Source organism: Nilaparvata lugens, chromosome 7 (assembly GCF_014356525.2).
Source record: "Nilaparvata lugens isolate BPH chromosome 7, ASM1435652v1, whole genome shotgun sequence".
Classification (NCBI taxonomy): Eukaryota; Metazoa; Arthropoda; class Insecta; order Hemiptera; family Delphacidae; genus Nilaparvata; species Nilaparvata lugens.
The window spans coordinates 33,881,681-33,898,102 of NC_052510.1; the positions used below are offsets into that span (position 1 = coordinate 33,881,681).

Below are 16,422 nucleotides of genomic sequence, written 5' to 3' on the forward strand. Positions count from 1 at the left end.
AGAAACCTTGTCCACAAATAACAATTTTGCAACCCCCACTGATAGAAACCTCTTTCTCAATAACAATACTTCACTCTAGTTTGCAAACATATAATCTTGAGTGGGATTCAAATCAACTATTAACGTCAACAAATTACAATATTTGAACAGTATTTTATTCGAAAGATCATACGTTTTGCATGTGGGGAAATACCTCTCCTCCTTACACCTTACAAGATCTAGGGATGCTCCTTTATGATTGGATAACATTTCAACACAATTGATCACAGGCAAGTTGTAGATCATGCCCAAAAATAGCAGTAAGGAATATATCACATAAAGGAAGAACCATGCACAATTAGAGTGAAATAGCACACAGAAAAAGGGAAGACAGAAACGTACATTAGGCCTATTGATGTTGTTCAATTAACACAATCGAATATCCTTGAGAAGAATTTACATCCAAAAGTAAGAAACTCATATGAAGTATGCAGATAGAGGAAATATAGCCTACGTGGCGCATAAAGTAGAAAATATTATGAATTGGGAAATATCAAGCCAGAGTTTGAAGAAGCTATCATAAGAAATGCCCATGTAGTTTAGCATTCTAGAGTGAGAAAGTAGCATAGAAAACACTTAACATTAAAAGCAACAAGGTAAAAAAGGCTGGTATCACAATCTTCAGTGTCTAAATAATAAATGGAAGAATTGGAACGAGAATCGATTATTTTATTAAAAACAACAAGTAATAGAAATGAGTAAGCAATAAAATAAGATAGGATTCGATATTAAAATTTAATCTCAAGCAAATGTAATTGTAGCGAACTCTTGCAGTTGGTTGTGACATTCAAAAGATTTCTTATCCGGCTCATGCAACAGTAGACATCCAACCAAAAATCAAAATGCAAATACAAAATTATCAGGTTGTCAATTAATATTAGTATTCGTAGACTTGCCTTGCATCACGTCTCCTAGAGAGCATAGGATAATTTCATATAAAAAGCTTATTGAGTGACTAAAAACCATTTGAAAAAACAAGGTTGTGATAATTTCATCTTTTATTCTTCTATTATCTTCTATGCTATTAATAAAATAGACAATTGAAATAATATGTACGGTATAAGGAAATACATGGTTGACGCATTATCACTTCTGAACTATCGAACTGATTAACTTGAAATGATGCATAACGATTATGAATTTACCGATGATGGTCATACGCTTATTTTCATTTTCATCCATGTATGAATTAATTCTAAATTCAATACTAATCATCTAATGATTGAATGAATTATTTATGAAATTAATCAATTAATTCTGATTTGATCATTGAAAAAAATATCCATTCTGTGAATTAAAGATAACGTGACAATAAAAGGTGAACAAATAATAAGTTAAGTGAGTGGAGCCGTGTCCTGGATGATAGCGTGCCCGTCACTGGATGCGAACATCCACGGTTTGAGTGAGTTCAGAGGTAGGCTGCTTAGAGCCCACATTTTTGCTACCATTTTTCAACTTTAATAATGATTATTCATGTAATTTTGACAAAATAATGAATAAAATAATAATTAATTTTTCCAATTGTGAATTTGATAGGATAATTCTTTCAATTTTCAGATCTATAACACAAATTCATCTATTTGTGTTTTTCACATACCCTTGCGGAGTGCGGGTTACATAATCTGGTTGTCGTAAATAAATTTAGAAGTGAAAATAGTTTGACAATTCATAAAAGCGACAATTCTATCATGGTTCAGAACTTCTTTTTATGATGGTGAGGTTTAAGATTCATTCTATTAGTTGAGTACAACACTAAACTCAACTCTCAAGAGTAATTACGTGTTATAATTATTATGACAAGTCTGTTAATTGATATAAATTCACAAATTTGCGTTACAACATCCCCATCTGTAGTAGTTGGAGAACGAGTAGATAATTAAGGCGGATAATAAAGGATAATGATCCTTGCCATTTAATACTTGAACATAAATGAATGATAGTATATTTGGATGGAATACTCATATTAATGATAGTATAATTGAATGGAATACTTACGATGTTTCGGTTCAGAAAGAGGAACTAGACTTTCGATGGTGTAGATACTCTCGAGAGTGAGGAGCAGTTCGTTGTCAGATGTGGGATTCCGAGCGGCCTCTGAATGGAGGTACTCCACGATTCTAGGAGCCAGAGCATGGATGTAGCCAGTTGTTACCGCCTTTTCACTGTGTGAGAATATACTGCGTAGTGTCTGCACACACTTCACCCTCACCTTCAAATTACAACCGATCGAGTTTCAATAAGTAATATATCTTAATATTCAAATACTGTAATATAAATCTATTCAAATAATTATTTTGGAAAATAATTATGTGCAAATGAAATTGAAGATTGAATGATGCTAGAGCCAGAGTACTTGAGGAGGGTAGAAGCGTAACTCAGTTCATGCTGACATTGAGGAAGTAAATATTACTTATTTTGTCTGTGATGCTGTCAAGAGGGGTGCGGCAAGAAGCTGTCAAGAGAAAATGCTCTACCAGAAAAATTCTGATAATTACGTTTTGAGATATGAGCGCCTGAAGTTTGAATTTTTGAAACAGATAACTTCAAATTTGGTGAGAGATAAAGGTCATGACATTTTGCGGATACATTCTGGAAAAATTATTTCTGAAAGTTTTGATTTTTTCCTCATTTTCAAGAAATGACTCAAACTAACTCACTTGAAACGCAGATATATGAAGTGGCTTCGAGATTTGAGTCGAGCTAGTGTGAATATTGCTTTCTATCTTATTATCTTACACAACATTTCAATTGGAACCGTTTTGGGATTAAACCTGTGGTACTTTTCTGTAAGTTGTGTAATTCTGAATGATTAAATGAACATGAATGTATTAATTAGATAATGAAATATATATATATATATATATATATATATATATATATATATATATATATATTTTAATGTTTTATATTGAAGTAACAATTATTGTTACTACCCAGTTTTATTTCTATTGAAGATAAAATATACATCGAATGGAATAAAGTATTTTCAGCATTACTGGAATATCGGGGATGATATTCTACATACAATTCTGTGGTTGTTGAATTAGAAATTTGAGAAACAGGAAATTTTACAAGATTTGGCAAAGCTATTATTCCTTCGGATGGAATAAGTCTCAACTTATGTTATACAAACCAAGTTTGAGCATTATTCGATTCATTACTAGCCATATACAATCATATTATGTGTGTAAAAAAGATATGTTCTATGTTCTATATGATAGTATGCTACTGTATTATGAAAATCGATTGATAAGTGTATAGAACTGTATTTATAACATAATAGTCCCCTATCAGAAAATACTTGAAACTATTAGCACTGGAATACAGTCAGTTTGAAGTGATTGAAACACACCTGTATATTGGGGCTCTGCAGTGATTGGCGGAAGTGATTGATGCAGGGATACTGGAGGTTGGGCGCCGACACCACGTCAGCTGGCGTGTGCAGCACCAACACAGTCATCGCCAGCATCATCGTCACCTCGTCCATCTTCTTGTCATCTGATCCTGTCATCCACACAAACATCCATCACAACACAAAATCATCACATCAATATAAATAACTCTTTGATTATTAAGTGGAATACAAGGAATCGAGGTAGTATGAATAACAATTTGATGAATATTGAAATCATATTCATATCAAGATGATTTGTTTCAGGTTACTATTGGACCATGAAGTACTGAGCAACTTTCTACTTGTCATCTGATCCTGTCATCAACACAAACATCCATCACAACACAAAATCATCACATCAATATAAATAACTCTTTGATTATTAAGTGGAATACAAGGAATCGAGGTAGTATGTATAACAATTTGATGAATATTGAAATCATATTCATATCAAGATGATTTGTTTCAGGTTACTATTGGACCATGAAGTACTGAGCAACTTTCTACACGAAGAGAATTTCCCACGTTTGTTACCCGACGATAATAAGCATAGAGTGCCTTTTTTAGTACATTTGTGCCCAGACTACATTCTTCAAGGTGAACTGCCATTAACTTACTGTAGAATTTAAACTGCAAATGAGTGCTAAAAATGGATGTGAAAATCCGAAAGCACTCCACATTACATGTGAGTACTAGTTTTTAATAACAATTATAAAAAAAAGACTGCAGTGTCTTCAAAATTGTTCACAAATGTTATTAACTAGCAGTTCGTTATGAAAAGTGAAATAGATGAGGATATTTTTATAAGAGACTGTGTTGACCAAACCTAAATAAGTAGATCCAGAAAAACTTGATTACAAGATTAGCAAATAAATAAGTGCAAATAAACATTCAAAACATATATGTAGGTGTGAATAGGCCTTAGTCACACCAATTTCAAACATCTACAAAATATAATATAATCTATTTTTGGATAAGTTGCACCACAGAAAATAGATAGCATAAGGAGACATCAATTGGTAGGCTAATGGCGTTTATGTTCCAAAGTGAATTGCCAACTCAAGCCGATAATCCTTTTTCATGAAGCTGTGTGACGCTCGTAGACTTTCATACTGTGCCGTTCTTATACTCTCACCCGACCAAAACAATAATAATAAGACAGTAATCGGCTTGAAATTTGGAATATCAACGACTTATACCACGGGATATCTGCTTATGCTATCTTTTCTCTATGATAAAATTTTCTCAATTATTATTTGTCTACTGTAGTCCTATTAAGGTAATTCTTGCGAGATTATTCAAATTCAACAACTACATTTATCTTACTAGAAGAACTTACATATTCTTGGATTCCTCACATCTTATAATTTTGTGTTTCCCAGATTCTCGTGGGAAATCCCATATTTATGTTTTCAATGATATGAAATGAAAAATCTAAGTACCCTTTATTAGAAACTTTCATTAACAACATGTTTCAAAAATGTTTACATATTCTTGGATTCCTAACATCTTATAATTTTGTGTTTCCCAGATTCTCGTGGGAAATCCCATATTTATGTTTTCAATGATATGAAATGAAAAATCTAAGTACCCTTTATTAGAAACTTTCATTAACAACATGTTTCAAAAATGTTTTATTGAAATGTTGAAACATGTTGTGGATAAAATTTTTAATAAAGGGTAATTCGATTTCTTATTTCCAGATAAAAAGTAGCCTCACCAAAAGTTAATTATATCATAGCTTCTGAATCTTCTCAACTTTACTACTCTATCTAATCTTTCAATCTTTATTTGATATTCTACAGTATGAACTTGAGATTTAAAAATAACACTTTTCAAATCCAACTATTTAGTCTAATTCATAGTTGTGTGTTCATGGGTTTACTCAACCATTTAACAATAAGTGGCGTTCACACAGTGAAAGCTTGAACTGAATAGAATCAACTGATAGTTTGATATGAAAATAGATGGCATTAGAGCAAATTAAACTTTTCATTGGTTCAATCAAGTTTGCACTGAGATTAAACTGGAACTGTGCAAACGATTCTACAACTTCCAATCAAACTATCATTCTATATATTGAATTTTAGAATTTATTTGGAATTGTAAATCATAATTTTAAATATTTTTTCATCATCCATCTCAATTGTACCTTATTTCAAACCATCTAACATTCAGCTTGACTTAATCTTAATCTCAATTTGAGAGGAAAACTACTCAGGCTTATTCCAATACTTGTATCATCATGGAGTGTTCCAACTATTTCAGAATAAAATACCTGGTTATTACACAAACTTCAATGGCCTATATCATGGGATATATTGTTATGCTATGGTTACAGGTGTACTGACCGGTCTTGGCAAGATCGATGAGCTTGGCGAGTGCACTCTGCAGCAGAGCTCGCCACTGCCGGCTGCATCGCTCGTCGAGGCTGTACTTGTCGGTGGCGAGTGCCTTGAGGCAGTGTAGTGCCGCCGTCACGGCCACCCCCTGCGCCAGCACCCCCTCATCCGACACATCCTTAAGCGCACACTCCCGCAGCACTCCCGTCGTCAGGTACAGGATTGTCGGCAGGATTGATATAGCACCTGCAACACAAACATATCATTATTCACATTTCGAGGAGGCTTTTTGTTGGTGAAAAGTCCGAGAACGGCTTAATATCTCAAACACAAAGGTAATTTGATGGTGGGTGTGATTGGGGATCCTACATAAATTTAAAATACTACTTTACTATGACTTCAAAAATCTGGTCCGCCATCTTGGATCCGCCATATTGAATGCAAATTAATTTTTTTAAATAGAAAGGTGGTCATGCGATACGTGATTTCGATACGAAATTTCAAGAAAAAAAGAATGTCGAAAACCGCATATCGATATATCAAACCGTTTAGAAGATATTCACAGTATTAATCAATACTATTCAAATCAGAAAGGAGAGAAAAAAAGCCTAGAACGGCTTCATATCTCATACACAAAGGTAATGCTTTATGGTGGGTGTGATCGGGGATCCTACTCAAATTGAAAATACTACTTTACTAGGCTATGACTTTAAAAATATGGTCCACCATCCGCCATATTGAATGCAACTTTATTTTTTTAAATAGGAAGGTAGTCATGTGATACATGATTTCGATACGAAATTTCAAGAAAAAATGAATGGCGAAAAGCGCATATCGATATTTCAAACCGTTCAGAAGATATTCACATTATTAATTGATATCATGTATATCAGAAATGAAATACAGAAGTGGTATTGATTAATAATGTGAATATCTTCTGAACGGTTTGAGATATCGATATGCGGTTTTCGCCATATCTCATACACAATATTAAGCCGTTCTCGGACTTTTCACCCACGCTGTGGATTGCCCTTGGTATATAATTAACCAAGTATATCCGTACATGTATAAGACAGTTCCTTCCTTTATAATATTACTAAAGTTTGTGTAAAATAAGTTGAGACTTGGCCCTCCATCCGTAGAAATTACAAGGTTGCCAAATCGTGTAAAATTGCAACTTTTTCAAATTTCCAATTCAATGTCAGAATTGGATGTAGAATATCATCCCCTATATCCTAGTAGTACTAAAAAAGCTTCAGGGTTGAAGGATTAAAAGGAAATTTAACTTTTATGATAAAATTGGAAACATCGTGAAGATTTGTTTTTCTTTTGAATATCACTTCTCTCAGAATCATGGGGCGTCGTAATGCGTGATAAAAATAATTTCAATTATTTCTGAGAAACTTTCTCGCTTTCACCACTTACTTATCTTTTGAAACAAAAAAGTTTCTAGCATGTCGAAAATTTCATGTTTTCTGCACGAAATGTCTCGACATTGACAAACATAATCATTAATTAAAAATAGCTATAAGTCGGATAGAAATGATCCAGACACCAATAGAAAGGAGACATTCTCCCCGTTAATTTGATATAAAATTATTACGTGTTCCGACGCCTCATTATTCTGAGAGTAGTAGTATTCAAAAGAAAAACAAATCGACGCGATGTTTCCAATTTTATCATAAAAGTTAAATTTCCTTTTAATCCTTCAACCCTGAAGCTTTTTTAGTACTACTAGGATATCGGGGATGATATTCTGACATTGAATTGGAAATTTGAGGAAGTAGCAATTTTACACGATTTGGCAACCCTGTAATTTCTTCGGATGGAGGGCCAAGTCTCAACTTATTCTACACAAACTATAGCAGGCAACCAGTGCTCCGCAAGGGTCTAATTAAAAACTTGACGTTCAGAAATCTTTAAGAATTCAAAATAGGCCTATAACCATCCTCGGTAAATCAAGAATAAATATGCAATATTTCAAGTTAGTCAGTCCAGTAGTTCAGACATGATGATGCGTCATTCGTGAATTTCCTATCCCGTTCGTGTATAAGCCATTTCTTTCATCTATTATTATATTATATAAATGATAGACAAATGATTTATTAGTATCTTTGAATGTGAATAACTTTTCAACGGTTTGAGATATCGATTTTTAGTTTTCGCCATTCATTTTCTCTTGAAATTCTGTACCGAAATCATGTATCATATGACCACCTACCAATTAAAAAAAAAAGAAGTTGGATTGGTGGTTCCAAGATGGCGGATCAAAATTTCGATGCAACAGAAAAGTAGTTATTTTTATTACAATATGATCTCCAATCAGATCTATCTTCAATTTTCCTTTTTAAAAGAAATATTCAACTGTTTCCTTATTTTTCAACAATAGTGTAGATTTGGAAAAAAGGATATAATATATAGATAGAAGAAGAATGTGAATATAGAAATAGAACCGTTGAATACACTATTTTATCTATGACCACTCTCAAGCAATATTATACAATATAAAGACTATATATACTTTATACTATATATACTATATATACTTTTTTATACAGATATGTAAAGTGACCTCTGCAAGGTAGCTTGATATGATTCAATAAACGGCTTTTCCATTATTTTCTATTCTATTGTGATTGTATAGGTATGTACCTAGCGGCGAACAGAGCTTGGGCAGCATTTGCATGGTGGTGAGCGCGCAGGCGATGAGCTGGGCCGAGGGGTGGGGGTTGGGGGCAGGGGGGTTCGGCGAGGGGGAGGGGTTGAGTGCAGGCAGCTGCCTGACGAGCAGACAGAGGCAGACTTCGAGGACGGCGAACGCCAGCGACGAGCCGGGCACCAATTCACCACATTCACCCCCCTCTCCCTCACAGTCCACTGTCCCGCGCACCGACGCCTCTTGGTTGGCCGGCGCCATTTCTGACAACACACAAAATGCAACAAATAAAATTACTAATAATAATTATTAAAATAAAATGCCTTTTTTATTTGTTGATGTGGTGTAGTTGGGACAGTAATGTCCACTCTATCACTTAACCACGAGGCTATACAATTTGCTAGGCTGATTAACTTAACTTAGCTAACAATTAACTTGACTAATCAGCTAATCCTCTTCTCAATACTCACATTTTTTATAGACAACACATATTTCAACTATCTGTTATGCACTTTCATTTGTATTATAAGTATAATATTATTATTTAAATCACTAATGTGATTATCAAGTTAGTGTATAGTGTCATAGAGAAACAGCGTAAGTAGATATCCCATGGTATAGGGCGTTTATGTCGCGACTTTTACTGTTATCTCAAGCCGATTACTGTCGATTATTGCCAATTTTTACTGTTTTGTTAGGGTGAGAGTGTATGAACGGCACAATATGAGAGAATACCAGCGTCACACAGCTGCATGGGAAAGAAATACGTGAACTATCGGCTTGGGATAACAGTAAAAGTTGCGTCATAAACGCCCTATACCATGGGAAATCTACTTACGCTATCGTTTCTCTATGTTAGTGTCTATAGATGTAGTATTATATATTATATTCTATAACATCAAGATATTATATTATAGTGTCAAGTGTCAAATCGGAATGGAATGAATACCAATACAATACAATACAAACGACTAAACGACTACCGCTACCACGCTACTCCCATTTTTCTGTTATTTCAAAAATTTTTTTATTTTCCATAATAATATTATAAAAATGTAATTCATTTAACTAATCATTCATTAATTCATTCATGAATTCATAATTTGAATTAATCAAATCATAAATCCATAATTTGCAGGTATACACGATATTATATTAAATTCAATGGATCTTATCCGTTATGTGCCAAGAAATGTACTCCCTCCAATTTCTACTTTGGTGTAGTTCTAGTAGTTCTAATTTTCGCTACTAGGCTGCGTTACTATCGCACTTCCATCGTTTAGCGGGTAATGAGAATTCAATTTGAAATCAGTAAATGTATATAAATTGGAAGGAATCTTGAAAGGTTTTATCAGGGTATCAGGGGTGATTTCTACTACGGTACCATTGATACGGGTAGCCTACGAGTCTCAAGTTGAATTTCAAAGTTTTCTATTCATAAAAGTAAGTGACACTTTATCTGTATTATCAACTGTATATTTAATATTTTCACAACTTGCAAAACTTTTTTTCAAAAAAATGAATGTCTTTATTTTGTTAATATTACACCCTTGCTTCATTAATGAGAAGGATTAGCATATTTATGTTATTGGTACTTTAATGAATAGCAATGTCTGGATTTCATGAGTTTCGGGATTTTATGAATAGAAAACTTTGAAATTCAACTTGAGACTCGTACTCCTATCAATAATACCGTAGTAGAAATCACCCCTGATGCCCTGATAAACACCTTTCAAGTTTTCTTCCAATTTACAGATTTCAAATTGAATTCTCATTACCCGCTAAACGATGGAAGTGCGATAGTAACACAGCCTAGTAGCGAAAATTAGAACTACTAGAACTACACCAAAGTAGAAATTGGAGGGAGTACATTTCTTGGCACATAACGGATAAGATCCAAAAATTCAATAATAATAATATTTCATAAATTCTAAATATTAATTAAACAATTATTGATTTTGCTACCAAGACAAAAATTTCAATATTGTCAAATGGTGAAGAATATTTATATTTCAAGTGCTATAAATGTAACAAATTTAACACTTTTATCAGAGATATTGTGGAACTTCTCCATATTAAGATAAAGAAAGGAAAAAAAGATGTTGTCGAATTCCACTATAACATTTTTAATCAGCTTCAAGCTGATTAATCAGCTTCAGTTGCCACTGAAGATGTTGCCATAGGCAACGAAAACTAGTTTTGGTGAATAAAAATGTTATAGTGGAATTCGACAACATCTTTTTTTCCTTTCTTTATCTTGCTATAAATGAATGGGGTCTAATGAAAATAAAGAAATTAAATAAAATTATTTCATAAATTCTAAATATTGATTATCAATATTATTGATTTGTCTTCCAAGACAAAACTTGAATCATTCATTGACAATCTACAATCATTTGTAAGATAGAAAACTGATTGAAATAATTAACAAAACAATACAACTATTGAGTAATAAAATTTCATGGTTTTGAATATATTGAAAATGATGGTTTGAATATTTCACTAATTTCTCTATTTTAAAACCTAGTATAACCAGAGAGCAGGATTGCAAAATGATTAAATCTGCAAGTATATAAAATCTGAATTAAGGACTTTCATCTATAAGTTTTTATATTCTCTTGCCTTTTAGTTTCTTCTTTTTAGACGAGTCAAGTGTTTCTTGAGCAGCTTTCATAACCTGTTTCAAAACCTCCATTACCAAAAGATGAGCTTCGGGGCTATCTCTGGTCAACAATAACCTGAAAAAATACAACTTTCAATTAGTTTCCTAGTTAATATATTGATATTTGCTGTGATTAAAAAAAACTGATAAAGTCATCAATTGGAACATGAAATTGGGGTACCATAATTTTTTTCGAAAGCAATACTTTCCTTACCTATGGTAGTAGGTAGGGCGAGGAAAGTAAGAAGGGGTAGATTTGTTTGAAATTTTTTTGCTGAAGAAAATTGAAACCCTTCTTACATAATATTAGACATTGAGAATTATATTAGTTTATTTTTTAATGATGATAAAAGTAAAATTAAAATTAATAAAGTAAAAGTAAAAGTATTATTAAAGTAAAAGTAAAACTGTCGATTTTTTTTTATAAATTAGCAATACATTGAATGATGTAACAGAAATAAAGAATAAATTTGTAATAAATTTGTTCACATCATCTTGTGACAATGTAAAGTAAAAGTAAAATTGTGAAATTTTTGAAGTAAATTAGCAATACATTCAATGATGTAACAGAAATTGAGAATACATCATCTTGAACAGAAATTTAATATGAACTATTATAAAAATGAGTTAACAAGTAAACTAACCTGTGAAGTACGTTGCACAGCTCAATTGCAAGACTCTTATCGACAAGTAGCATGATCCTTGGCTCAGGATTGTCTAGCAGCGTGTACAGGGCTCTCAAGCAGATTATTACACTCTCCAGAGGTTCCGACATCCTTGGGCTGCACAAAGCTTCCATGCAAATACCTGATCAATTCAAAACCATACAAATATTATACAAATGGAAATGATTTTGTTTAAAATATTCCAAGTTTTCCAGTTGAAAGAATTCCATGCACTTGCAATTATTAAATAATATAAATGAAAACTTAACAGAGATATAATATTCATTTAATAAGATACGGAAAGGAAATAACTTCAATATACTGTATAAATATCTGAAATCTCAATTGTTTTCAAACCCCCTCAAGTCAGAGCTTCAATAGCACAAATTGAATTCTACAGCTGCATATTTATGAAATGAATTTCATTGGGGGAGAAATATTTGATAGCTCGTTTTTCTCTTTAATACATTTTTCCAACACAACTAGAAATTGACTGCAGCTAAAAAACCTGAATCATATACACGTATAAGCAAGAAAATATCTGAATAGAATGACATTAATTTATTATTTTCTATCCTTTCTGCTTAATTTTGATAATAATTAGACCGGCAGTAAATATACTTGGATGATAATACACTAAAGATGCACCACTCATAACTTAGCAAGCCGTATCTGCTAACAGCTCAACTGATTAAATGGAAAAAAGTTTTATTCAAAAAAGCCAATATTTGGTCAACTGGAAGCAGAATTCTCAAATTATTCTATTCAGAGTATAATCATAGAGAAAATATAGCATAAGAAGATATTCCATGGTATAGATCGTTTGTTTATGTTACAAATTTCACTATCAACTCAAGATGATAGTCCAAGTGATTGTTTTTTATGAAACTATGTGGCTTCTCACACTTCATTCGGCCAAAACAGTAATAATAGACAGTAATTGGCTTGAGATTTATAACATAAACTTCCTATAACATGGGATATATTCTTATGCTATCTTTTCTCAATGTTATGATCTAATTATTCAACAATCATGTTTATAATAAAATACTTGACATTTCAATTCCATTCTATAAATAGAAGAGTGCAACATTAGGAAGACAGTTTCAGAATTTAGCCAACTAAATAACATATTTATTTTACTATTTTACTGACTGTTTGATGTTGTTATAATAATTATACACTATTGTCATTAGGGTCCGGTCTCAATTACATTAAAACAATGAATTAATGAGTTGAATCTAATGGACCATTAAGGCCCGCCCGCCGCAAAGTAGACCCACGCTAATTCACGAAAAGCAACCCACGCCGTGGCATGTTTTGTAAACCATTGCTAAGCTTCTCTAGACACCTGTGTAATGATAATAATACATGCAATTAATAATCCACTTGTCATCTCATTGATTATGAATAATTATTAGCAATAGTATAAATATAGCAATGGTTTACAAAACATCCCACGGCGTGTGTTGCTTTTCGTGGATTAACGTGGGTCTACGTTGCGGCAGGCGGGCCTAAACCTATAGATTTGATATACATTTTTGAAGATTCAATAAGTGTCTTAGAAAGCGGGCCTACGACTGGATTAATGACCATCGTCGTTATGAACTGGTTATAACGGTTATAAAATGAACGTCGAGTGAACCTACTTTTTCTGTAGAATATTCTACTAGGAGTGTGATTGTGAACTGACCGAAAAGCAGATGGAACTTGTCTGCGGCGGCTGTGTTAGCACTTGCATTGTCGTTGGAGCTGAAGCCAGTGGTGTTGAGCCAGAGTGCAGCAGCGTGCAGCAAGGGAGGCCATGTGGCCGCGTAGTGAGGACGGCAAGACTCCATCGTGTCCGCCGTGTAGAACGCCCCTCCGTCGTGCGGCAGCTGGCTTGCGAACTCTGCAATCAAACCAACCAACTTGCAATCAGCAACAGTCTATTATATCGTCCACTTCATTCATGTCGATTATGCCTGATGTGTTGAATGCAATGCTACTGTGTTCATATGTTGCCATTGTGAGCATATTGTTTCATGTCCCACAAGATCAATGTAATAGTTTAGAAACCTACTGAAAATAATAAATAAAATCAAATATTAATAGATAGATAATGAAAACTATCTCGCAGCAGTTCACGTGCGCACAACTATGACAGTTGAACGGAAACCTGAAACGGTTTGAAATAGATGTAATTATTTATATGCTTTATATAATATATTTTGTTATTCTCAATAGGTAGTTATTATAATAGAAATATGTGCAGTATTTTATGTGATTTTTTAGTTTTGAATAGTTATGAATAACACATAGATAGTTGAGATTTCAGTATAGAGAGTAGTTCATTGTTCAATCTATTTACACTAGATAGATCAAGAACAGTGCAACATACATATTGTTTCCTTCAAAAGACATGGCGCCTGTACAATAGTTTAAATATGATTCTTGACCCATTCAGTGATAATTTACGCAAATTCTATTTTAGATGTATACAAGCTCTTCAATTTTAACAGTTACATTATTTTTCAGACCATTCAATATCATCTTCCTTTCATTTTTTCGCCTTTCTTTTATTTTTAATCAAGTTTTTTCTGTTTCTCAATTCAGTTTTGTTTTTATTTTTAATATTTTGTTTTTATTTTTAATCAACTTATTATATTTTTCAAATATTTTTAAGCAACTTTTTTCTTTTCTATCATTAGTTTGTTTTCATTCTTAATATTAAGTTATTATTACATTTCATAAATATTTTTGTATCATACTTTTGATGAAAATGATGTTTGTTTTGGCGTTATGCTGTTAACTCTGAGTTGTATTATTATTTTCAATAAATGTATTCTCAATATTCCAATAAATATTTCCTCTATGGATAGAAATAAACTCTGAAATTCAAACGAAAACTAGGAATTTTCTGCATATTGTTCATTAAAGAAAAATAGTTCAACCTTCAACAAAGCTGTTTGAACAAAAAAATTCAACTTTTTTTGTTGGAAACTTTAAAACCGAATATGCTATTGAAAAAATTAAAAAACAATTATTGTGGCCTATGTGTGACCTTAAAGTGTAAATTTTGAGCATTTTTCGTACTTACTGCAAATGCAAACAATAAACACCACAGCAATGAAACTTTAGGACAATTATCTTCAAAATAAGCTCTTTCAAGTGGTCTACTCTTAATTACAAAATATTCATGTTTATATATTTATATATATATATATATATATATATATTTTAGTTTATAGTTTATATATATATATTTTCTATATTTTTTACAAAATATAGATTTTTTCTTGTGTTTTACAGTGCAATTTTCAGTTCTTTATTTATATTAGCATACGTGGGTTTCAACTCGCTAGCCAATGCAATTTGGCAATCCAAGTGCGCGATGGCAGTTCATACTGTATTATGTTTCATATAAAATCAATGTAATAATTTTGAACACATAGTGCTCTTATTTTTATGGACAGAATTTCACGTTCTATAATGTCATTGGAGAGGGAATTTAATTCATCAGGGTAATTAAATTTACTTATTCAATTTCAAAAATAATTAAGTAAGTTAATTTAAGAAAATAAACTGATTAAAGTTGAAATATTTTTGCAAAGAATATTTGAAATTTTATGAAGCAATTGCCCTACTACATCAAATAATTCATCCAATTAATTTGTTTTGAGATCTGATGTAGACTGTAGACGTGATGTGTTCCCAAAAGAATGTTACACTGTATTTGAATGTTTACATTGATCTTATTAGACTAATAAATTTATTTCCCAATTTTATGGCCAATTAATACAGCGCACTCTTAAAAAAATTATCATGTGGTATCAAATTTTTAATTTTACAATTGGACTTGTTTTTTTTTTTAATTTAGGACGTGTTAGAATGCGTCACTGGAATTTTCAGCGTATACGAATACATTGTAAAATAATATATTTGCAAATACCTGGAGGTAACGATAGTAGAGCGTGATCCCTGAGAGCAGCAAGCCAATGTTGAGCCAAACTGACCAGCTCTGGCTGAACCAGCGTCAGTAGACTCTCACCCCTCGATTCGAACTCTCCAAATTCATTGTCGTCGATGTTCGGGTCACTGGTCGGTGTTGTGGGACTCGACAGCATCGGAGAACTTGTACAGCCAGGAGCAGAGCCATTCCCAATCATAGCCACGATATAAACCTACCAAATTACACACATTCAAATAACATAAACCGAATTGATGAAGGTTTCAAAAAGCTCATTACTTTTTTGATATTATTACTTTGAGTTTATTACTATTTATGATAGTGGTACATTTACATTCTACATTTAGGTACCGTAGGTACCACACCTCATGTAGAATTTTTTTTTTAATTTTCTATTTATTTGAGTAATCCCAAAGTATCACAAATTGAATTCACATTGGCGTATTCTCAAGGTTAGTTAAGCTAGGTGCGGACCCCAACTAATTTCAAGAAATAAATACTATTGCCCATGTATTATTCAAAAAGGTAGAAAGTTTCCTAAACGCAGTAGTGGCTTCATGTTTCAACTCAAATTTAGCGAGTGCGTTGCGGCGCAACGAGGCCATATACGCAAGCTAGCTAATTCTGAGCGGTAGTGTAACGCTCTATAATGACAATGTTATTCTCGAAGGAGGTGTGGTGGGGAGTGAGGTTCATTTTTTATTGCAATGAATAG

General features: G+C 32.7%; 1 protein-coding gene across 6 annotated transcripts in view; it reads right to left on the reverse strand.

The window, feature by feature from the left end:
• Positions 1 to 16,422, reverse strand: part of LOC111054394 (HEAT repeat-containing protein 5B) — a 170,947-nt gene that overhangs the window by 6,397 nt on the left and 148,128 nt on the right. For 3 of the 6 annotated variants that reach the window (XM_039432602.1, XM_039432598.1, XM_039432600.1), the window contains 9 exons: positions 15,690 to 15,921; positions 13,452 to 13,649; positions 11,738 to 11,900; positions 11,054 to 11,169; positions 8,428 to 8,694; positions 5,785 to 6,021; positions 3,392 to 3,543; positions 2,035 to 2,248; positions 936 to 950 (listed from right to left, as the gene is read on the reverse strand). In XM_039432602.1, the coding sequence (XP_039288536.1) occupies positions 936 to 950; positions 2,035 to 2,248; positions 3,392 to 3,543; positions 5,785 to 6,021; positions 8,428 to 8,694; positions 11,054 to 11,169; positions 11,738 to 11,900; positions 13,452 to 13,649; positions 15,690 to 15,921 (1,594 nt within the window). The remainder of the gene's footprint in view (positions 1 to 935; positions 951 to 2,034; positions 2,249 to 3,391; positions 3,544 to 5,784; positions 6,022 to 8,427; positions 8,695 to 11,053; positions 11,170 to 11,737; positions 11,901 to 13,451; positions 13,650 to 15,689; positions 15,922 to 16,422) is intronic. The other 3 variants (XM_039432601.1, XM_039432599.1, XM_039432603.1) reach the window with 1 other exon arrangement.